The 23,036-nt window shown below is 37.0% G+C and overlaps 3 protein-coding genes across 4 annotated transcripts; 2 read left to right on the top strand and 1 right to left on the bottom strand.

The window, feature by feature from the left end:
- Positions 1-324: 324 nt before the first annotated feature.
- Positions 325-4,466, top strand: LOC18606572 (homeobox protein BEL1 homolog). Of its 2 annotated transcripts, none has more exons than XM_007040261.3 (5): positions 325-797; positions 1,024-2,057; positions 2,434-2,816; positions 3,271-3,331; positions 3,545-4,466. In XM_007040261.3, the coding sequence occupies exons 2-5, from the start codon at positions 1,128-1,130 to the stop codon at positions 4,154-4,156; spliced, it is 1,986 nt and encodes a 661-aa protein (XP_007040323.3). In that variant the 5' UTR covers positions 325-797; positions 1,024-1,127; the 3' UTR covers positions 4,157-4,466. The 2 variants fall into 2 exon arrangements, with proteins under 2 accessions (XP_007040323.3, XP_007040324.3); XM_007040262.3 differs by having other exon boundaries at positions 1,030-2,057.
- A 5,571-nt stretch (positions 4,467-10,037) lies between these two features.
- Positions 10,038-13,445, bottom strand: LOC18606575 (fringe-like protein (DUF604)). The gene is made up of 3 exons (XM_007040267.3): positions 12,172-13,445; positions 10,541-11,083; positions 10,038-10,301 (listed from the first exon to the last, which is right to left on the bottom strand). Exons 1-3 carry the CDS (start codon positions 13,150-13,152, stop codon positions 10,200-10,202), a joined length of 1,626 nt encoding a protein of 541 aa, XP_007040329.3. The 5' UTR covers positions 13,153-13,445; the 3' UTR covers positions 10,038-10,199.
- Positions 13,446-19,132: 5,687 nt separating this feature from the next.
- LOC18606577 (pentatricopeptide repeat-containing protein At3g05340-like) lies at positions 19,133-21,652 on the top strand. Its single transcript, XM_007040269.3, has one exon. It carries the CDS (start codon positions 19,175-19,177, stop codon positions 21,608-21,610), a length of 2,436 nt encoding a protein of 811 aa, XP_007040331.3. The 5' UTR covers positions 19,133-19,174; the 3' UTR covers positions 21,611-21,652.
- The last annotated feature ends 1,384 nt before the right edge of the window (positions 21,653-23,036 follow it).

Here is a 23,036-nt window from a genome sequence, read left to right on the forward strand (position 1 = left end):
ATTGTTAGTATGGGTTGGTTGATAAAAGGGAGAGGGGTGGATTTGTGAAAGAAAGGGATTAAAAAATGCAAAATGAACAGATCATGTGGCGGCTTGTAGTTTGTGTTACCAGGCAAAGGACGATCATTACTTTCTGCTGTCCTCCTGGATGCTGCTTCAGTATTTTGCAAAGCAGGGGATTTAATTATCCCTATTTTTAATGATTATTTTTTACCTCTTTAAAATAATACTAATAGCATTTGTTAAATACTAAATTGAAAGAATATTTTATTGTTGGTTATGAAATAATTGAGGGAGGGGGGGTGATTTTCTTAATTTTCCTACTAGGAAGTCTATTTTGGATGTATTTTAACACCCATAATGCATTGACCCACTTGAGTTAGAGAGAGAGAGAGAGAGGGTGAGAGAAGAAAAGGCAACCATATAGACAAAGAGAGAGAGAGAGAGAGAGAGAGGCATATGAGAAACTTTGATCATGGCTATATAGAAGGGTCATCATCACCTCTATATCTGATCTTCTATTGCTAAGGAAGATATATCTGTTCTTTCAGCCTAGGTTCTATTTTCATGGCACACCATATTGGCTTTTTTAGGAGAACAAGTTTGAGAGAAAAGGCAGAGAGTGGGCGCACTTTGGCTTAGCTCCTCTCATCACAACCATCATAATCTCCTTCTCCTTCTTCATAATCTTCCTTCTAATTCTTTCTTCTTCTTCATCATCATCATCAATCTCCCTCTAAGAAAAGTTCATTTCTGTTGATTCTTTAACAACATAGTTTCAACTTGTTCCATAACTGGTAAGGCCTCCCTTTTCTCTCTCATACATTAAGTTTGGTCTAAAAGAAGAAATGAAACCAAAGTTTTCTCTTTTTGTTTATTTGTGTGATCAAAAGGGAACTTTTAAAGTCTCATAAATTTTGTTAACAAAAATTGATTTTTGTTTATGAGCTTTTTTAACTGTGCTTTAATAGCTGGGTTTATGGCTTCCCTTCATTGTTGGAGTGAATCTTGATGCAATTGTAGTTGCAGAGTCAGCATCAACTTTTGATCAGTATCTGAGAAGCTAGTGGGCAACGAGAAGCATAAACAAAGGAACAAAAGGAAGAGAAAAAATTAATTTGGGTTACATGGCTAGAGAACTCTGTGAAGATAAATCAAGGAATATGGTCTCATCAACTGGTTTTTGTTACTCAGATGTTTCATCTGGTAACGCAACCATGCAAACCCATCTGGTGAATCAGATCCAAAGCTTTGAATCCAACTCAGAGATCTTCAACTTGACAACAGGCATGGAGATGATAGGGTTTTCAAAGAATCTACAGCAACAAGGTGATAGCAACACGGTCATGTGGAAAGGGTTCTTCAACAAACATGGAACCAATCCTGGTCCTTCTTCTTCGAAGACAATCAGTGAGTCAACAAGCGATTTCTATCAACATGAATTCCACAAACCTGAGTTCACAACTGGGATATCTGAAACTAGTACAGAGAATCTAATTGTTGGACCTGAGTCAGCTCCTTGGCAAGAGAACAGGTTGCTTGTTGATGATTCTTCTTTGAGGTGTGTTTTTCCTTGTGAAGGAAACGAGAGGCCAAGTCAAGGTCTTTCACTCTCTCTTTCATCAAGTAATCCTACTAGTATTGGGCTACAGTCTTTTGAACTCAGACAAACCAGTCACAGCAATCATGATCAGCAAGATGATATGAGGTTTATTGGTTCAAGTTCTAGAGATGGTTTCTTTGGAAAGCCTGTAAATATTCAACACCAACAACAAATGATCCAAGACGGATTTCTGGGAAAAGCTGCAAATCTACATCATCAAGGGCTGTTCCAACTCAGGAGTTCAAAGTACTTGGGTCCTGCCCAGGAACTTTTGAATGAGTTTTGCAGCCTTGGAACAAAGCAAATCGATGCATCAAAGCAAAAGCAGATCCATAAGACCAAACAGTGGGATGATGAGAATGGAGCTAGCTCTTCAAGGAAGCAAGCCCTTTATTCTCTTGACTTCATTGAGTTACAGAAAAGAAAAACCAAGCTGCTTTCAATGCTGGAAGAGGTATGATATAAGTGTTTCAGTTTCAACTTCCCATCTTTTCAACGAAGGAACATGTTTTTTCTTTTATCCAAATTATGAAAAATGAAGTCTTGAAAATTTTCTGGGTGGTTGATTGAAATGGTGGTCTCCAAATTTTGTTTCTTGAACTAATTTAGTGACTTGGGGCCTCCCCATAAATGCCCACATCGTGACAATTTTTGCTTTTCATTAACTTTCAGAAACCTCTATTCCTTTTCTTTTCATGGCATCTTATTTTTCATCTTATTACTCTGCCTTTGTATTCCATGCTGTAACTCTCATTTCTTTTCGTTAACATGTATGAAGAGAAAATTCAACTCTCACTCCTTTCCCTTTCTATCTTCATGTGTATCTTTAGGTGGACAGAAGATACAGGCACTACTGTGATCAAATGAAAGCCGTGGTATCTTCCTTCGAAGCTGTGGCTGGCACCGGCGCAGCATCAGTGTATTCAGCGTTAGCCTCCAAGGCTATGTCAAGGCATTTTAGATGCTTAAGGGATGGGATTGTTAGTCAGATTCAGGCTACAAGGAAGGCCATGGGAGAAAAAGACCCAGTTGCACCGGGCACAACGAGAGGCGAAACACCAAGGCTAAGGGTCCTTGATCAAGCTTTGAGGCAACAAAAGGCTTTTCAACAGATGAGCATGATGGAGAGTCATCCATGGAGACCCCAGAGAGGCCTGCCAGAAAGATCTGTTTCTGTTCTTCGAGCTTGGTTGTTTGAGCATTTTCTTCACCCGTAAGTATCTCTCTTTCTCTCCACCTATCATCCTCTCTCTTTACAACGTACAAGGTTTTTTATACGTAAAATACAAAGTAGATTTTGTGAGGGAACCAATGGTTTCTACTAACGAAAAGAAAACAACTCTTCAAGTTGTTATAGTCCAGTAAGTTTCTCTTATGTTGAGTCTCAATCATTTTGCTTGCAAAAGCAATGTAGTCCTTGTTAGTTTCTACCCATCCCCTTTCAGATTCCACATTTTATTTTTGTCATCTTACTTCAATCATTTAGCTTCTTTCCCCATATATATTTGCTTGGTCAGCTTCTCTCTGTTATTTTTATGCGGATTTGATTCTGTTAACATATATATCTAGGACCCATCTTTCCCTCACGAACAAGTTTCCAAAAGTACTATCCATGGCTGCAAAGCTTCAATACTAACTCTGTGATTTCCATGACAAAACTTTTGCAGGTATCCAAGCGATGTTGATAAACATATCTTAGCCCGCCAAACCGGTCTCTCGAGAAGCCAGGCATGTCCACATCCCTCTCTCTCTATATTTTTATTCAGCCCCCATGAATTAATTTATATTATCAATGGAGCATATCTTGTTGGGATCTTAAGTTATTATAATCATATGCAATTATTGTATTTCTATCATACCAAAATATATTATACTATACTATATTTCATCATATTATATAATAATATGATATGCCTTTTGTATTTACTCGTTTTCCAATAGGTATCCAATTGGTTCATTAATGCAAGAGTGAGGCTATGGAAACCAATGGTGGAAGAAATGTACTTGGAAGAAATAAAAGAGCACGAAAACAACATGGCCTCCTCGGATGGAGCTACTGATGGTGACGACAATGGCCGGCCTAATCAAAACCCTCCCACAGATCAGAAACCCACCCCGGACCAGCTCGTTCGAGTCGATTCCGAATGTCTGTCTTCCATTGTCACTAACCCAGACAAAAATGATGCGAAAAGTGCTAAAACCCTTCAAAACCAGCACTCGCATCAGCCACAAAATTTTGGAACCTACGGTGCCATGGAGTTGGACTTCTCTTCCTACAGTCATCACACGGCGGGTGGGGTATCTTATGGGAGTGACAATGCCAACCAAAATTTCAATGGCGGCGGTGTGTCATTGACGTTAGGGTTGCAACAGCATGGTGGGACTGGGGTGAGCTTGGCCTTCTCACCCGCATCTCAAAGTTCTCTCTTTTACCCTAGAGACCACATTGAAGATTGTCAACAAGTTCAGTACTCACTTTTAGATGGTGAGGGACAGCATTTGCCTTATAGGAACTTGATGGGGGCACAGTTACTTCATGATTTGGCTGGATAGAAGGGGGAAAAACAAAGAAAGAAAGAAAGAAAGGAAAAAAAAAGGCTCAATCAAATTGTTGGTGGGGTTCATTATTCTCATCAAAGGATGGTAATATGGTAGATAAATAGCTTAGGCGGCATAGATAAATACTGAATACATATAAAATATCTATATACGTAAAGCTACACTTGTTAATTTAGTTATACTATGAACATCAGTTCAATGGCTGGTAGCTCGTTTTCAATTGGAAGAACATATGTTTATTTACTGCAAGTCTAATTTGGGATTTGCCAGTTATTGATGCAAGGGTTATACAGATATTTCTTTACTCTTCTGGGTGGAATCAGTTTTTGCCAAAACTTTAACCTATCATATCAGTTGTTAGGCCCTTTCTCCCTCTATCTCCCTCTCTCTCTGCCCAAGCTAAGTGATTGAGTCGTTTGTGGTTCTTGTTTCAATTGGAACTTTGAATATTTTCTTTTGGGGCTCATCTAGATATTTTTTCTTTTTTTCCCTTTTCTATAAAGACAAATTAATTTAGCAACACAATTTGGTTGGGGGTCCTTAGTTTTGGAGATTAAGACAATTCCCCCATAAGAATTTACAAGATATCGTGATCGTTTCAATTGCTGTGGTCCCTAATTCATCTTCCTGAAGATGATATTTCATGTCCATGAGAATTGCCTGCTTTATGATTTGTCAACTTTGGCATGGTTTATGCTCATGCTTTTGCCAATGTAAAGGTGCCTTCACTAACTTCCTTTTTAGGTAGTGTGAACAAGCTATTAGGTTTTTCCCTCTAGGATTGTCTCTCTTTTTTCTTCTTCTTCTTCCATTGTTCAGAAACAAGTTTTGCAAAAAGGTTAATTAATTGAAGAGCCCCGAATGAATTCCCATCATTTAATTTTAACTCCTACACAGCAAATAAACCCAATTCCAGAATCTATTTTTAGTTGTGGTCTACAATTCATAGCTAGATATCTGACAACGGTTTTAATAATAGAGGAAGAATTTATTGCGTCAAGATTATGCCCTAAATAACAAGTACACCCCTCTATCTTGCTTAATATTGGCTTAAACAAAATAGGCAAAGTAATCTACTAAAAGCATGGGGTATTAACCTAACATAACTAGATGCATCTAATCACCCAATGCATGCCATAAATGCTCATTTATTAAAAGTGAGAACAAGGAAAAGAATGGGTCAGTACCATTCCAGTGATTGCATGCATGTAATAGTTAATAATGACTGCAATATTGATGTGCCGCATAATGTTTTAATCATTTGGCTTAATAACCTTTCAAAATAAATAAAAAGTTTTAATATCATTCTTGTAAATTGTGAGCAAAACTAATGATAAAAAACGCATGCCTAACTTGCCTTTTCACGTGAAGGTGACATCCTGAAAAAGCATTATTCTTCCCATGGTTTGTTTTGGGAAAAAAAAGAGACTCCATGTTTTCCTTCTTTACCTTCAAATGGTCATGGCGGTTGCTGGGATTTTAAGTAAGGAATAAACCTTGATATTCTTTTATGACCTGTTTTAGTTGTTCTCCTGTGTGTTCTAGGGCTGCAAATAATGAGGGTTACAAACGTATTAAAGATATCGTGTTAGTATAATTTCTGCAGTCACAGTTCAAACACATACTTTGGAGGGATATTTGCAACTGACAAGGACAGACTTCAATTCCTGTTCTTTGCTGATAGAATATTCTTGCTTTTTTCTTTCTTTCTCAAAATTTAAAGGAATCTTTCGAATTCTCTGAGAGGGGAATAATGTCATATAAATCCATAGCTATCTGTCAACCTGTCACAGTTCAAAGGCATGCCAAAACATCCCACCTTTGTCCTCTCTCATGGATTGCCAAGGGGTTTCAATGTCCCAAAAATGAAGATCATTTGAGTGCAGGTGTGGTTAAAGCCGGCCCCGGTAAACTCTGCCAGTAAGTGTATATATTTGGGTTTTATTTAAGACTCTGAATGCATGCAGCAGTTCTTTGTCAAACATTTCTACCATTATTTCATATATGCTTCCATGCATGTCCCATATAAATAACCTAGTTAGGTTGAACTGGGATTTGGTGTCCGGCAGCCTAGGCTTCGATTGAAATGTTGCTGACAATGGAATTAAATGCACCATTTCCTCAACTACCTAGCTATATATGTGTATATATTTATATACTTTGAGCCTATGATTACCATAGATAAAGGGGTTAATTTATGCAAAAGCAATAGAAGCGTTTCCCATTATGTTCACTCATCCTTCAACTTGTCTGCCAACTTGGTATATATTATATTCTTGTTGAAGGTTCTCCAACAGGAAATTCTGTGCGAGCTTTGTTCTTCTCATTGTGCATGCGCCATTTGCCATGTTGGATTAAACAACTTATTGATTCTATTGTTTATAAAACTGTTTCTTTTTCCACCTTTCTGTCCAATAATTGTTGATAAGCTTTTACCTAAACATTGTACGAGAGGGGAGAGTGCATTAATGTAAGTTAGAACATGGTGCATGCAACAAATAGCTAGCAGAGTGTATATATGTAAGTTCATAGTGTAAAATCTTGCATTCTTTAAAGCCAAAAGAGGAAAATACTTGGCGATTGAAACATTTGGCCAAGGATTATTAATTACACCAGATGATTAAGCCAAGTAGAGTAAAACACTTTATTTCTTGACGAATCGAAATCTCTTATCCCTCCGGTGGGGAAGGGGGTTGAGGTCCGCCACGATCATGTGATGGGCTTATCAGTTGGACCAAAACTCAGGATGGACCACATTAATTTGCCCAGCTGCATGTACTGTGCTTTTTGCATTGATTAATGCAAAGCCACCTACCCAAACAGAAGATTTTTATTTAGGAAAAGGAAAATACTATGAAACTGCAACTTTGCCTCATAATTATTCCAATGGCTGACATTCAATCCGGCGGTTGATTCAGTTTGTCATTTACCTTTGATAAATTTTAACATGACTTTGCAACTTCAAGTTTCTAAGAAACCCCAAAGACTTTGGGCTTTTGGGTTCAGAAATAAATGACTTGTTTGGGCCTTTTGGGCACACTATGTTGGGTCAAGAAGCCCAATGCTTCATGGGTTTGTGTTATAGATCCAAACACAGAAGAGATGAGACCTTCAAGGAAAAATCTAAATGGTCGACAAGACCATGTCAAACATGTTGGGCCTTAACATCTTTTTCACTCTTTTTCTTTTTCTGAAAGTTTATATTACTATCTATTTATTATTCACATGTAGAAAGCAACATTAATGGGGAAAAAAGAATATGAGAAAAGGAAACCACCGACATTAAATAAAATTAAAAATAAATGTCATTGTAAGTTGATATTGATGTGATTGTTAATACGAAAATAATGACTTTCAAGTCACAAATGTGTAGTATGTGATTGTGTTACAACTCATATTTTTAATTAAAAAACATATTTATCTAATAAAATAAAATTCTTACTTATCTGCTCTTTTATTTATTTGTAATATTTTTGTTGTATTGATTATTTCAGTTATAAAAGAGACAAATTCACCATCATTCATATCTACTTCTATTTTGATATTTTAAATAAAATAACCCGTAGAAAAATTTTTATTTATAAACTTAAAATTTATTCTTTGATAAAAGAAAATAAATAAAATAAAAAGAAACAGTAAAATAATTTCTCAGTAAATTGCGTTTTCATTCTTTAAAAAAAAAAATTGCTTTTTAACTCCAATAAAAGAGCCCAGCACAGCACCTAGTGCTTACTAAGCAACAAAAGAGTTGAAGGGCATGAACAGAATAGCATTAGCATCATGAGCCATTTGATGATTTGATTTGCGGTGGACCCACCGTACTGCCAGCTCGATCTACGACATTTCCTTTTCTGTATCCCCCTCTATCCATGGAATCCAACAATCTGCAGGTGGGTGGGACCTCCCCACAGTCTTCCCTACGGTCGGTTCCATGGTTTTGCCTTCTTGTCACCTTGTCATTGAACGACGTCATCAAACTTTGGGCACGTTCGTTGCCGTTGCAGCTAGGGATGGCACCGACACTTTTTTTAAGGCCAATTGGCCTGATCATTCCACTAAACTTGATTTGATTAGCGATTGAGCCAAAATAAAATGCCTTCATAGGCAAATCTTGTATACGTTATAACGGTGTGGACCTACTCCAAATAGAGAACGACGACGTATCCATGTCTACATCCAAACCACCCTTAACTTTACTCTTTTAGTTTTGGGGAATTTGGAAGTAAATTACAAGGCCTATTGAATTAGCTCATTCATTTCTCTGACAACTCCTCCATGAGGAAAGATCGCCATCAGTCAAATGTTGCAATGTCTATGTGAGAATGTTTTGGTAAAAGGAAATGTTACATGGCTGTACAATCCTCCACCTTGTATTATAGTATCAACAAGTTGGTCATAAATTTAATCTCTAATAATTTATTATTCATAATCAGGAACATCATATGCAACCTTGAAAAAATTCTAAATTGTAAGAATCTTTGACAAATGTTCTTTTTTAAAAAAACAAAGATCTACTCAGGATAGGAGAATTTCCAATGGGTAGTGAACTCTTGATTTCATTCTCACTATAAGAATTATAGTATTAGAATATTAAAGGAAATCAAAATAAATAAATAATTCTAGAATTGCACACGACCCGTTTTGCTATGTATTTTAATTGAAAAGGGGCCCTTAGAAGTTGGAAGCATGGATAAGCATTGAATAAACATTAAATAATCAAATAGCGACCTGGTCATGTTGGGTTTTAATATAAGACCCAAGGCCCCAATAGGACAAGACAATTAGATATGATCATCCTAAGTATTAGTATTTAAAAATGCATAAATAAAAATTAAAAAAGCACAATGAAAACTGCACTGGTCCTCAGAATGAGCAGATGGACCACTGCAGATTCTCCAGGGCATGATCATTAATATAGAGTCACAAGACCATGTCCTCAGGCTAAAGCCTAAAGGATGAGCTTTTCTTGGATTGAGGATCTAGTAGTGATGATACTACATCCATGGTTATGGTCCCACCCCCTCCAAGCTCAAAGTACCCCTTGCCTTGATTCCTTCAATTCAGTTCTTCACTTATGACAGCAAAAATTTACATGATGGTGTTGCATTACTAGCTCTCAGCCTTCACTGCTCTTGTGATCCTAACTCTCCCCTTCAGATTCAGAAAACGTACTGCACAACCCAGGAACTTTTAAGGAAAATTATGTGTGTACTCTCGGGATGAATTCCTACCAGTTACTGCCACAAACACCAGACCTCCATTATGCGTGGGCCTCATCTCCTGTAATGAACTGGTCGTGGGCCGCAGAAGTAATATCACGGGAGTACTGTTAGCGTATTTTGAAACTGTGTACGTTACACTTTAGCTGCAAGTTTCTTGGCTGTTGTTTCATGCGTACTTCAACTTTGGACCAGGGTTACAGTCAGGGAGTTGTGAGTTGTTTAATTTAGGTGAACACAAAGAGCAACGGTTGACTTCTGAGGAGCACCATTACAGGCCAGTACAGGCCTCTTTGCATAGTTTCCTTTGATATATTCTTTGGTCTCCTTCCTCTTTCAGCATGAGCATATCATTTATTGTTTTTCAAAGAAGCACGTCATCATTAATCCGTAAACTATTACTATTCTTCTTTGTTTGTTACTGACTTGTTTTGTTCATTAAAGAAATGATTCTGGTCGCTGGATGCTTCAGCAAGGCATGCTCTTTGACATTTATGTTGTTAAATAAGCCCTATTGCCATGGCCATGCGATATAGATCACAGTGGGGGATGAGATAATTCCGTACTCCCATTGAGAAAGAAACAGAAGAGTGATACCAGAATAAGATATGTATAAAAGTTGTATGGACTAGTGCAATTTGTTTATACAACAAACATTTTGTTTTTTGTTTCCCTAATGACACTGTCTCTACCCTTGCAGACAGATACAAAATTGGAGACTTGGGGGATAAATTAAGAAAAAAATTAGGAATGACAGTGATCAAGGATGAAAGTAAGATAAACAAGAAGCTAGAACCTAAAACAATCAACTTCAATCACTATATTTCACTGACCTCACCATCCTTACATACACCCACATTCACCACCATGGTTCCTTGCTCCTTTGATTCCATGACCCTGCAACAGTTTCTTCTCGGTGACTGCCAAAAAGACAGAAGGCCATGTCATATATTATTTACTTAAACAAATAGGTTACCCTCTTTCTAAATAACTGAGTTCAGAAGTTAGAAAGCTCCAGGGTAGGTGATAAGGAACAGCCTTCCCTAGATAAAACTATACCAATGAGTTTTTGATACTTGATTGACTAGAGATCAAATTGAACTTGTTTATGCACAATCGCAAATAAAATAAAAAACAATATGATGCTCAAGCAACTTACTCTATCCCATAGATGTGGGTCAGGTTTCTTGTTGACAATCACCATGTCAAGCTCAGCAGGATCAGCCATCTTCCATCTACAGGGAGGGTGAGGAACACGGTGCCGCTCATACTCACTCACAGTCTGATTTAGTTCAGAATCCATTCTCACCCTTGACATGTAAAACACAAAAGGTTTTTGGCATGGATTTCGGCTAACAGGACGAGTGTTGAATGCATATGCCGTGTAATCTGCTCTCCTGTACCAATTCAAGAATGTTCTCGATGGCATTTCCATCTCCCTAGGTGAAAAGATTCCTCTAAAAATTTGAACAGCAAAACCCCATGAAACTGAAATGGTCCAACTCTTAGTTTTGTCATAGCAGATGGACTGCTGCATGATCCCTGCTGAATCCAGCTTCGAAGGTAGCATAAGCCGCTGAAGGGCTTGAACCCTGGTCACATTGGGGAAGATAGGCTCAACGACATCAAGGTGATGCAGTGACGCCAATGGCGTAACAGGATGTGCGGCAAGGAGTCCGAACAAGTTCCCATACACGTCATACTGATTGCCATATAACCAACAAGAAACACATAGAATCAGCAATTGTTTTTGAATGACAAATTCTCAAGAAAAAAAGTCATAGCATTATAAGTTAGTGGAAACGTTGTTCCTGCAATGAAGCATCCAGCTTCAGCATTAACAATGAACACCTAAGTGGAATTGAAAATTTACCAGTAAGGCCACTTTCCTCATAGACAATGACATCCAATCTACTAAATGCACACAAAACAAACAACTGACTCGCGTGCTCCACAGATATTATATATGGGGTTGGTATGCAGGCCTCACACATAATATACATTCTAGAAACTCAATTCATCATACCAATTCAAACCAATCACCTCACACACTTGGATAAAAGGATCACGTCCTATCTCGTAATTTAGTCAAATGACAGTTTTAATCTAGTAGAGCTATGAGCTAAACATGTATTTAGCAGTTAATACGATATAAGATTTTAGCCCCAACAACAAGCGTAGCCAATAATTAGCTTGACTATTAGGATCATAAAGCCACCGCAAAAAAACATTGCTGCACTAGGCTCCACCAGTTGAAAACAGGCACGACGTCTCTCCCACCCACAGGGGCCACACTCTCTTGATGCTGATCCATCTTTCAGTCAAAGGAGCGTGACAGCCACGTACTAAAATAGGCGCTTGAGCAAAACACAACATAAATGTGACAAAACCGGGTCTAAACCCTACGAACACGTGGGTCCCACCCCTCACCTACGTCTAAGACCCCCGGGTACGGACGAAGAACAAGCGTCGAGCTAATCACCCATCCAAGGTCGATACACCAAAATTACTGTCAATAAAACCACAACTTCCCCATTAATCTCATTCTCGTAACGGAAATTTAACATATTGGGAAAGCAAGAATCCCCTCTCACTGCTTTTTCCATACTAGTTACTACAATTAACTTCATGAAACACCAGTAGCATTAAATACAATCCAGATTCACTTACCCCAAATCATAATTAGAAATATTTATACCAGTAACATTGATATTAGTAAAAGAAAAAAAATACAAAAACCATACCAGAAAAAGCTAGAAACTCAAAAAGTGACAAAAGTGAGTCACCGACCTGGTGGAAACCGAGTTCCTTAGTGAGTGGGACACCGAGTTCAGCCATACAAGCCTGCATTCGATCATCGGAGCCGTACAATCCGGGGTATCTCTGAATACACCGGTCTTGCATCTTTGCCAAAGCCTTAGCCAATGGGTAGCTAATGGCGAAGCCGCCGCCGCCGTAAGCCATGCCGTAGGAGAAAAAAATGTTCTGAATATGAGATTCCGACAAGCTCCCTATGTAATAATACTGGGTATGATCATATTTCCTTAAGATCCTAACCAGATTATCCGTGATAAAAACGGTGTCGTCGTCACCCATCACGAACCACCTGACGTTATCCATCTTGAGCCTCAACGTCTCCGTCACGATCCGCGAGATCCGAATCGCGGACCGGTGACCTTGCCGGTTCGTGTAAGCGAAGTTGGAAGTGTCGCTGGAGACTCGAACTGGTGGAAGGGTTCGCTTGTCTTCGGGGGAGTATTTCACGCGATCGTCGAGCCAAACTACGCCTCGCATTTGGTTTGGCTTGTACCAAATCTTGATGTACTCTTTCCTCTGCTGCCATAGCTTGGAAGAAGCTGCGATTCCAAAAACCACATCGTGAATTTCAGTCAGGTTTGGTTTGGGTGGAGTCCTTTGCATTTGTACTACCACTGGTTTTTCTCGGACATCTCGATGGGGATGGCGTGTCGTTGTCACAGCCGTTTGATTGAGAATCAAGTGAGGAGATGTCAAGCTTGTTTTGTTGGGAAAGTGTGAAGAGCGATGGAGAGTTGCAGTAAATGGGGAGTCGTCACACGTTTGTTGAGCTGAAGTTGCTAAGAGCTTGAGAGTGTACATAACGTAGGTAACCGAAACGAAGAGAATTAACCAGACCATCAGCTTGGGAATGGGTCGAGCTGAGGGTCCAGGAACAAGCGGGTTGCCTGATGCGCTTCTCATCTGAATCTGATCCCACACCACTTTCTCTGAATCTTTCTTGCTGTCTTTCATTTTGTTTTCCTTTTTTTCTTTCTTTTTTTAGCACTGTTCAACAATTACAGATTCTTTTCTTTTGCATGTGTTGTTAGATTTCGTTGGGAGAACCTAAAGTGTGGGAGGATTTGTTAAATCTGGCAAGAGAATAAAGTAAATGTTTCTCGTTTAAAAGATCAGAATGTTCCCAGAAAGGAAAATCAAAATGAAATTTGGGATTCAGGACAAGATGGGAGACAAGTGAAGAAGATGGAGAACATGAAAAGAAAAGGAGGTGACTTGTTTCAGAGAAGTAAAGGTGATAGCTTGCATTGTTGCCAGGTTACAAACCACCCCTGAATGGAAACTACCCCGAGCAAATAAATATATTTATGTTTTTTTTTTTTGTGTGAAAGAGAATTTTTTTTGTTTGGGTGTCGTTCACTGAGATTTGTAGAATCATGTGAGCGAGTTAGATTGTGGTGATGTGGTCCTACATTTTGCAGGTGACCCCACCTTGTTTTCCCAAGGCGGGAAATAACACGTATCAGCCGACAATTGGCTACAGAAAAAACAGGGGAAATTTATGGGCCAAAACGCGGGTAATTTGCAGGGTTTGTTCATCACTGTCATCTCAGGCCAAAAATAAAAGCAAGAACTGCAACAAAAGAACAAAGCTTGAATTGAATTTACGTGCACAGACTCTTAGCAAGATGCGTTAACGTTTTGTTTATGGAGAAATTTTCTATCTCTCTTGTCCTATATTTTTCGTGATGGAGAATTGCTGGTCAGATAAGAAAGGAGAAGATGAATTCCAAAAGAGAGATTTTGCTGCGATTTCAAGCCATAAGAAGCGAAGAGCAAGATGAAGAACAAAAACAAAAATGGGGTTGATTTGCAGAGGCAACCAGCAATATGCATTTAACGGTTTTGTTTTCTGGAATTTCCTTTGTTTTGTCTTGTGTTTTTGGGTGATGGGAATTCCACCGGCTTGTTGATAAGAGGGAAAAAAAATTATACTAATACCAAAAAGAGAAAGCAAAAACAGATCAGACCCAAGTTTGGGGAGCTCTTTCTCTTTTCTTTCTTTGCCTTGTATTTTTTGCATTTGATCCTTTCTCTTTATCACAGTGAGATTGCACGGAATTCCCTTCTTTGTCTCAAAGAAACTCAATCTTCATAGCTCAATAGATAGTAACCAAAGCCATCGACATGCTCAATGAAAGAGTATAAGTTTAGATGGAACACAACGGGATATAAAGAGAAAAAGATTGTTTGCGTAACTGACCATGATCTGATTTGGAATAAGGAAAACCTATCTCAAGGATGCCAAAACTTTGTTGCAAAGATATAATTGTTTATCTTATACATATTTAGCAAAAGAAAAAGGAATTATCTAATTAAGCAAATCCCTTTTCCATTGTACATGGGGAAAATGATTCATCAATTTACCATCAAGTTTTATTTAATTTTACTTACATCACGATGATGGAAATAGTTAAATACTATGCCAAAGGTAAACTGACATGGGTTTACTTTTTCTTAAGGATATGATGTGGCTTTTATTTATTCACACTCTCAGTCCACGACTCACTCCAATGTATGACATTTGTAATTTGACCTTTACCTTACCACAAATAATAGTACAAAGAGTAATCAAATTTTTTACCTTAATGCAATTAATTATAGCACTGTCTTTTTGCTCTCCGTTGTCTTTTGTTTGTTTGTTTTTTCATATAAAGGGTATAAAATATGAATTACACCCTTCAAAGAGGGTAGGGGTGACTTAATAATTTTACATGGACAAACCTTTGAATTAAGGATAATTAAAATGCGTCGGTATGGTCGAGTTTGTCATGGGCCAACTACCCCATAGAGCATCGAAATAATTGAAGCAGACCGGTTCATTGTTTTGCGGGATTCATATAGAGGCAATGATTTCTCAATCCCGCGTGAGTAAGAGGACCATTTGGATTAGCTGGACCTTATAATTCTTTGGGTACTTGTTCAGAAATTTCTACTTAGTTGATCTAAACCGTCCTAAATCCTAACGCCCTGAGTTAAATGAAGAGGTAGTGAGTTAATGGAGGAGGAAACTGAAGAACTGGAATCATATTTTGTTGGCCTTAGGTCGACCCATGGTACTGAAAATCCTTTATAAAAATAGACTGGGCGTCGTCCTGCTCCAAACTGCAGCTCAGAAATGATTGGGAAAGCTTTATGTCAATTGTCCTTTCTTTTAACTAACTTGTTCATTATTTCTACAAGTCTACACCAGCTCAATTCCACTAAGACTTTTTAATATGGGAAAAAGTTTCCAGAGAGGTGTTTCCGAGTTCCTGATTATGGATTTTCTATGGTTAGGTTAATCAAAGAGTCAAATAGCAAAAGTGATAGACTTTATTAGATTATGAAGGGAAATATTCTTTGGAGACAAGGTAAGGTGGTGTATGGACCAATTTAGGCAAGAGTCCAAGAACAACCAACCTCGCTCCCAAGTAAGGCAAAAAGAACTGAGAGCTTAGCTACGATGGCTTGGGGCCTGGAAGCCTAGTTTGGAAAAGATAAAACAAACCCTTCAATTTTTTTTCATTGTATTTTACTTTTTTGGCTAAGGAGACATCGTGCTGAAAGGGAAATTGCTCATGTTCTCTCTCTCTATCTAATGGGAAAATATTTAATAGAGAACCAAATTTGTCTACCCCTACTGCTACCTCGTCTTTATACCTCACTAAGGATTTGTTGCCACATAAAATAATGAAAGTATAAAAATTCTGTTAAATTTCCTAATTAAACTTTCACTTTATATTTCTCTCTCATTTTGTTATGTATTTAAAAAAAAAAACACAGGAGTAAAATGCTTGGATCAAATATAAATAATTTAATAAAAGTTTTCGAAAAGATAAATGACAAAAAGATAACATATTCATTTATCCTTATATGAATTATACTGCATTTTGCTAGTTCATTTATCTTGAATTTCTTTGTCCAAATGCAGTGTCTTTGCTCTTTTTTTTTTTTTTCCTATTTTTACTCCTTAGCTTGTTTCTTAAATACTTCTTAATTTCAATTTCCCATCTTTTCATGATTTCACTTTCCTTTCACAAGTTTTTTTTTTCAACTTGTTAAACTCCCTCAATTATTTTTTTGTTACATTAAAATTGAAGTAAATGTTTAAATGTTAGCTATTAAGATTGTAGTTAGGTTGATTAAAAAAGAACCTATGTTATAGTTAGACTCATTAATTTAAAAGATTATTGAATTTAATATAATTTATGAACAAAATTAGTAAGTGATGAGTGAGTGTGTTATTTGTTAGCAATGGGCTTTAGTACTTTCATGATCAAAGAAGACGCTGTGTAATCCTACCCTACAATTATAGTGAAAATCCAATCCTATCTAACTTGAGCAATTTTAATCATTTCACTTAAAAAAAAAGGAATGAATTTCATGGATGTAATAATTATGGGCCAAAAGCCAGTCCAACATAAAGGCTTGCATCATGCCTTGAGAAGTGGAACTTTTTGTTTTTTAACCTCCACATTTGTAAATTTTGCAGAGCACCTCAGATTTCGCAAAGGCCAGAAAAAGGCTGGTGTCGGGTCGGGCCCTTCGCTTTCGATTCGGCACACGTGATTCGGCTCCCACTTAAGTACAAATCTGCAATCTGGACCGTGCATCGAAGCGGGTTGCGTTTCATATGGTTCTGTTGCTCTTGATGAATGTTTTTTTTAACGTTGATAGTGATGGTTGTTGTGGGGTGGGGTCGGCTGAGAGGAGAATCAGCTAGCTGCCACGTGGATTATTAGAGTAAATGTGTAAGGCATGCCTTAAAGGAATATTTATTAAGTAATGAAATCTGAGCCCGGCCATTGTTGGCACCAAGTGAAAGCGGAGTATTTATCTATTTCTCTCTTGAAGAACACATGTCATGTAAATAATTATAAAAGAATTGGCTGTAAAATAAATTAATAAAAGCTGTGACATGTCCATTAGATAAAGAATAGAAGTAGCTTATGATGAGAGGATGGGGACTGCACCATCATGAGGAAAATTGGAAAAAAGGTTCACCAAAACAATTGAGGTTGTGAGGCCGCTTTTGCTTAAGGTTGCAAAAGTTATTTCCAGCTCATAAATCATTTATAAGCTTTATGTCCAATTGACTTTTTTTTTTTAATTTGGTTTTCGCTTGTAACCATGCTTTCCGAAGTCTCAATATCATAAAGTAAGAGATGACATGGATTTTAAATTTATAAATAATGTTCTTTCTTCATTTTATAAGTATATTTTTTAAATTAAAAATGTATACCCATAATAAAATAGTATCAAAATAAATATATTTTTTATTAATGTAAGACTCTCGTGAGAAATATAAGATTGAGACAAACTCAAATTAAAATAAGTTTTTTTTTTTATGAATAATAGAGCTAGTTTAACAGGATCATTGTATAATTAAATGTCATAAATCCTACAGTAAAATCTTAAACTTATTTATACGCATATCTTTTACATTGAACATATGTGGACCATGATATCAACCTTAAAGTAGCCATTCTTTGTACATGGAGTGGCTGGAAATATTGGAATGGGACCATGCTTACTTGGGGGGCTACCAGTGGATTAGTTCGGTTTAATATGGTAAGGACTGGACCACTTTAGATCCAACATGACAAGCCCCGCTTACTTGATGCAGTGCAAGGAAGTTAGAAAAATGGATCTGTCCTCCTTTGTCTTAAGAAAGAACTGGTAACGATTGAAATACACTGCAAACATTTTTTAACAATTTTTTTTCCTTCAAATGAAATAAAAAGACATGCTGGACAATTCTGCTTAATTTTGGATTATGGTTAATCTCAGCAGCCACAGCTCCTACTAATTTTAATCACAATATTAATATCTTTCTAATTTTAATAAAAATTAGAATAAATATATAGCCTATTACAAATCATTCCCATTTACCAAATATAAAGAACTTTTAGGTAGAAGTGTCAATATAGGTTAGCCCAGTTTAATTTGGCCAATGCTCTTGTGGATTGAGAAAATATGAATTGAGTTGGGTCAGCTCATTTTTTATACGGGTCATCAAAATTTCAACTCAACTCATCTCTTATTAGTCCATGAGTCAGGTTGAGTCAGCTTATTTCTTTTTTTTTTCAAAAAAATTTATTTTTTAAATTCTACTTAAAAATTTTTTTATCAATAAAATTGTTTCATAATTTAATTCATAAATTGAATAATAAAAATATATTACAAACAAATAAATTACACTAAATATAAATAAACAAATAAATTACATAAATAAAATTTAAATTTTTAACACAACTATCATCCCATAAACATAAGTATATAACCAAATAATAAAAACTTTAAAACTCATTTATACCTTCCTCAATCCTCATCTTCAAGTAAAATATTTAAATCTTATTTAAACAGTAATGATGTCTCAATATCTGAATTATTATCAATTTATTATCTAATATTTATTATCATAAAAAAAGATAATAAATTTTAATATAAATTAAAATTATTAATTTGACAAGTAAAAATTAAAAATATTTAAAATATATAAAATAAATAATAAATTATTAATTTTATATAATTAAATATATAAATTTATTAAATTAATTAAAATTATTATTTTTTAACCCACATAGCTAACCCGACCCAACCCACCCCAACTCATTAATACGATGGACTGACCCATTTAGGCTTAATTTTTATATAAACCTAAATTCTCAAACTTAACTTCATATTCAATAAAAAATGAATTGATTTAATGGGTTAAGTCCATTTTGACAAGTCAACTTTTAGGTAAAACTTAAGACATGTAAGTATAAACATATAATTGATATATAAACAATAATAATAATCATCAATATTTCATTTTAAGTTTAGTAGGATATAAAAATGGTAATAGTAATTATTAACGTTATTTCCTCCCAAGCTTAATTAATTAATTTATTTAACCCATATTCCGTCTTTATTTATTTATTCTTTAAACCTCTCATAAACCCCTGCCCTGGAAGCACTAGGACAGCCAAGAGTCTAGACTCCAACATGCATGAAGAGACTAACTTTAATTCTCTCCCGCCACGAACCCTCCATCAAAGCCCTGATAACCCAAAACCTCCATCCACAAGCTCTCAGGATTTCCCTGTCTTATCACTTTCCACTCCTCACAGACCAAATCTACTCTCATTTCATCAAATCAGGCCATTCTCTAAACCCCTTCCTGTGCACCACTCTCGTCTCTCACTTCTCCAAGCACGCCGACTTCTCACGCGCCCTTTCCTTCTTTCTCGACACCCCAAAACCTGATACGGTCTCTTTCAACTGCCTCATTTCTGGGTTCGCTCGGTCTGGCCGAACCGGACCGGTTTTTGAGTTGTTTAATGGATTGAGGCAATTGGGTTTGAAGCCTGACGTGTTCACGTTGAGTGGTTTAGTTAAAGGATGTGAGCGGTTAGAAGAGAATGAGATTGTGCATGGGGTATGTTTGACATTGGGGTTCGGAAATGGGGCTTTTGTTGTTAGTGGGTTGATTGAGAATTATGCAAAAAGTGAGAACTTGGTTTCAGCTGAGAAGTGTTTCAGGGAGTGTTTGGATGTTGATAATGTTGTTTTTACGGCTATGATTTGTGGGTGTTTTTGGAATGGGGAATTTGACAAGGGTAGAGACTTTTTTGTGGAAATGAGGGATTTGGGGTTTGAATTGAATGAGTTTAGCTTGACTGGTGTGATCAGTGGATTGTTTGATGAGAAAGAAGGGCAACAGGTTCATGGGATTGGTTTAAAGTTGGGATTTTTGTTTGGTGGTTCGCTTCATTTTAATAATGCTGTCATGGGCATGTATTCTAGGTGTGGAAGTAAAACGGAAGCTGTTAAGATGTTTGATGAAATTACTGATCCAGATATTGTCTCATGGACAGAAAGGATAGGAGCTGCTTTTGATGGTTTGGAAGCTTTTGGATTGTTTACATGTTTACAACGCAACGGTTTGGGAGTTAATGAGTATACAATTATCAATGTTTTATATGCTGTTGCAGGAGAGGAGATGTTAAGTTTAGGGAAGCAAATCCAAGCAGTTTGTCAAAAGGAAGGGTTGTTGAAGGTGGTTTGTGTTGGCAATGCATTCATTTCTTTGTATGGTAAATGTGGGGAAATGGATGATGCGAGGCGCATTTTTGATGATATGGTTTCTCCGGATTCTGTTTCTTGGAATTCACTGATTGCTGGGTATTTGGATAATGGATTTTTTAGTCTGGCTCTTGAGATGTTCTCTAATATGCGTGATTTTAACGTAGAAGTGAATTGTTACACTCTTGCTAGCATTCTTGAAGCAGTATCTGACTCAAATTCTTTGCACCTTGGAATGCAGATACATTCATATATGGTTAAATGTGGATTTATGTTTGACAATTATATCATGTCTTGCTTGATAACAACATATGGGAGATGCGGCACCACTGATGAATCAAGAAGGGTTTTTTCTGATATTAATAATATAAGTGTCATGCACCTTAATGCAATGCTGAGTACTTTGGTCAATGCTGACTGTCATGTTGATAGTCTAGATTTCTTCCGAAACACAGTGGGTTCAATCCTTGAAGTAGACAGCAAAACTTTTAGCATCATTCTTAAAGCTTGCAGTGCTATGACAGATCTGGAACAGGGAAGAGGGATTCACTCCCTCGCTCTTAAATCTGGATTTCATCATGATTGCTTTGTTGAGACTGCTGTTATTGACCTCTACTGTAAGTGTGGAAGCATAGGTGACGCAGAGAAGGCCTTTAGATATGCATCTATGGACAACTTGGCTGCATGGAATGCAATGATAACAGGATATGCTCAGCATGGTTGTTATAGTGAGGCTTTTGAGCTTTATGATAAAATGACTGAATGTGGAATCAAACCAGATGAGATAACTTACCTTGGAGTTCTTACTTCATGCTGCCATACGGGGCTAGTGCTAGAAGCACAATATTACATGAACTCTATGGTCGAGTGTCATGGTTTAATCCCACATTTAGAGCATTACGCTTGCATGATTGATCTGCTTGGCCGAGTAGGACTACTAGAAGATGCAAAGAGGACCATAGATCAAATGCCTATTGGACCAGATGCTCGTATATGGCAGATTCTTCTATCAGCATGCAGCATCCATGGAAATGTTGACATGGGAAGAATTGCAGCAAGCAAACTTCTTGAACTGCAGCCTAATAATGAATCTGCCTATGTTCTTCTTTCAAATCTCTGTGCTTCAGCTGGTATGTGGAATGCTGTCAGAAAATTGAGAAGAGAAATGAAGGAAAAACTACTCTGCAAGGAACCTGGTTCTAGTTGGATTCAAGTAAAAGGATCCATGCATCACTTTTTTGCTGATAACCTGTTGCACCCTGAGCATAAAGAAATATTTTTGGAGCTGACAAAGTTGTATGAACATATGCAAGCTTCACAAATAGTTGAACATGATGGTACTTTTCTATGGGATTTATGACCAATGAAGAGGATTCAATATCATTTATATTGCAACCAAGAATATAGGTGCACTTGGTCTGTGCCTTTCATTTCCTTAACTACGTTAGCACCAATATTCATTCTCTAATCAGGCTGGTTTATAAAATCCACTTACTCATACAATTTATTGCATTTGACATAAGCATTCTACTTGAACTCTGGAAGACAAAATAAGTGCTTGTAATAAAGGTGCAAACAACTGAGTTAAAGATTTTATGGTGTTTATGTTCTCTGCTCTTTTATGGGAAGGCCTTATCTTTTATCAACTTTGCCAGCTTAAGGATCAGGGCGTGTCAGTTGCATTGTTATGTGGGTTGGATTTGAATTTTTTTCAAAAAAAAAAATAAAGAAAGAAATTTGATGTTATCTCCAAATGCATCATTCACACCGGTCATGGAATTTAAGTGGGTAAATCTCATGTTATCTTTAGGTGTGTGTTATGAACCTTTGGTTTTTGATGACTGAATTCTATTGAATGGAAGCAGAGAATTTAACTAAAACCTGACTACAAGCGAGAAAAGATGAAAAAGGAGAAGAAGAAAATTGCTGTAAGACATTAATAAGTTAATTGTAATACAATCTTTAATGTGATCACTGATTATAAAGTTCTAGGCCTCCCTCAAGTATGTTTTCCTGTGGGAATCATGGCGCTGTGGAGTGGCTTTAGATAGCACAGAGACAATGGAGTGAAAAGCATTTGCTGCTATTCTTGACTTTATCTGGCCCCTCTTTGGAATAGGTCTTGTGCCCCTGGGACTCCTGCGAACTGCACTGACTGGAACATCTCTCACCTTGTTGTTCATGATTGCAGACTGAGGGTATCTTCACCTTCTTTGAGCAGCTCCTACTTTAGATGTTTGATGAATGAGGATTGCAGATGCCTGCTTGACTTGCTTTGGTTGCTAGTTTATATAGCAGGGAGATATCTCATCACTATAACAGGGATGAGGATTTGATTAATATGGAAGAGCAAAGAAGTCTAGAAGTAGACTTTTTAGGATCTGTGGGAGTTGGGCGACATGCCAGCCAATTTGTCAGGCTGTAAAAGATTCCTTGCGGCTCAACTTGAGACAGGATTAATTCATGGTATGATTTGGTGACTGGCCGAATTAGTTATCCATAGTTTAAAATGCATGATGATTTTGAACAATCACCTACACGTACGGGTTTCAAAGATATCTAGCAGCCCTGCTGTGAATCTTGGTGCTGGTTTCTGGTATTTTTAAGTGGATAAGTAGAGATTATATGGGCAAAATGTCGAATTAATATACAGGTAAGATGCAAATGTTTTGTTTTTAATTCATTACGACTGACAGATTTGTTTGTTTAAATGCAATTTGCCCAGGTTTCATGAAGCAAGGAGCGGTATAGGATGTATAATTAATGGTTGTCCATGTCTATTGTTG

This window comes from Theobroma cacao, chromosome 3 (assembly GCF_053813885.1).
Source record: "Theobroma cacao isolate CCN51 chromosome 3, ASM5381388v1, whole genome shotgun sequence".
In the NCBI taxonomy this organism is placed as follows: domain Eukaryota; kingdom Viridiplantae; phylum Streptophyta; class Magnoliopsida; order Malvales; family Malvaceae; genus Theobroma; species Theobroma cacao.

What these genes read in the sequence shown, in the direction of transcription:
- LOC18606572 (XM_007040261.3), top strand. Translation starts at nt 1,128, where the DNA reads ATGGCTAGAGAACTCTGTGAAGATAAATCAAGGAATATGGTCTCATCA. An exon ending in TTTGAGCATTTTCTTCACCC is followed by an intron (nt 2,817 to 3,270) that starts GTAAGTATCTCT and finishes AAACTTTTGCAG; the next exon opens with GTATCCAAGCGATGTTGATA. An exon ending in CCGGTCTCTCGAGAAGCCAG is followed by an intron (nt 3,332 to 3,544) that starts GCATGTCCACAT and finishes GTTTTCCAATAG; the next exon opens with GTATCCAATTGGTTCATTAA.
- LOC18606575 (XM_007040267.3), bottom strand. Translation starts at nt 13,152, where the DNA reads ATGAAAGACAGCAAGAAAGATTCAGAGAAAGTGGTGTGGGATCAGATT. An exon ending in AGGAACTCGGTTTCCACCAG is followed by an intron (nt 11,084 to 12,171) that starts GTCGGTGACTCA and finishes TATGGCAATCAG; the next exon opens with TATGACGTGTATGGGAACTT. An exon ending in ACCCACATCTATGGGATAGA is followed by an intron (nt 10,302 to 10,540) that starts GTAAGTTGCTTG and finishes TCTTTTTGGCAG; the next exon opens with TCACCGAGAAGAAACTGTTG.
- LOC18606577 (XM_007040269.3), top strand. Translation starts at nt 19,175, where the DNA reads ATGAAGAGACTAACTTTAATTCTCTCCCGCCACGAACCCTCCATCAAA.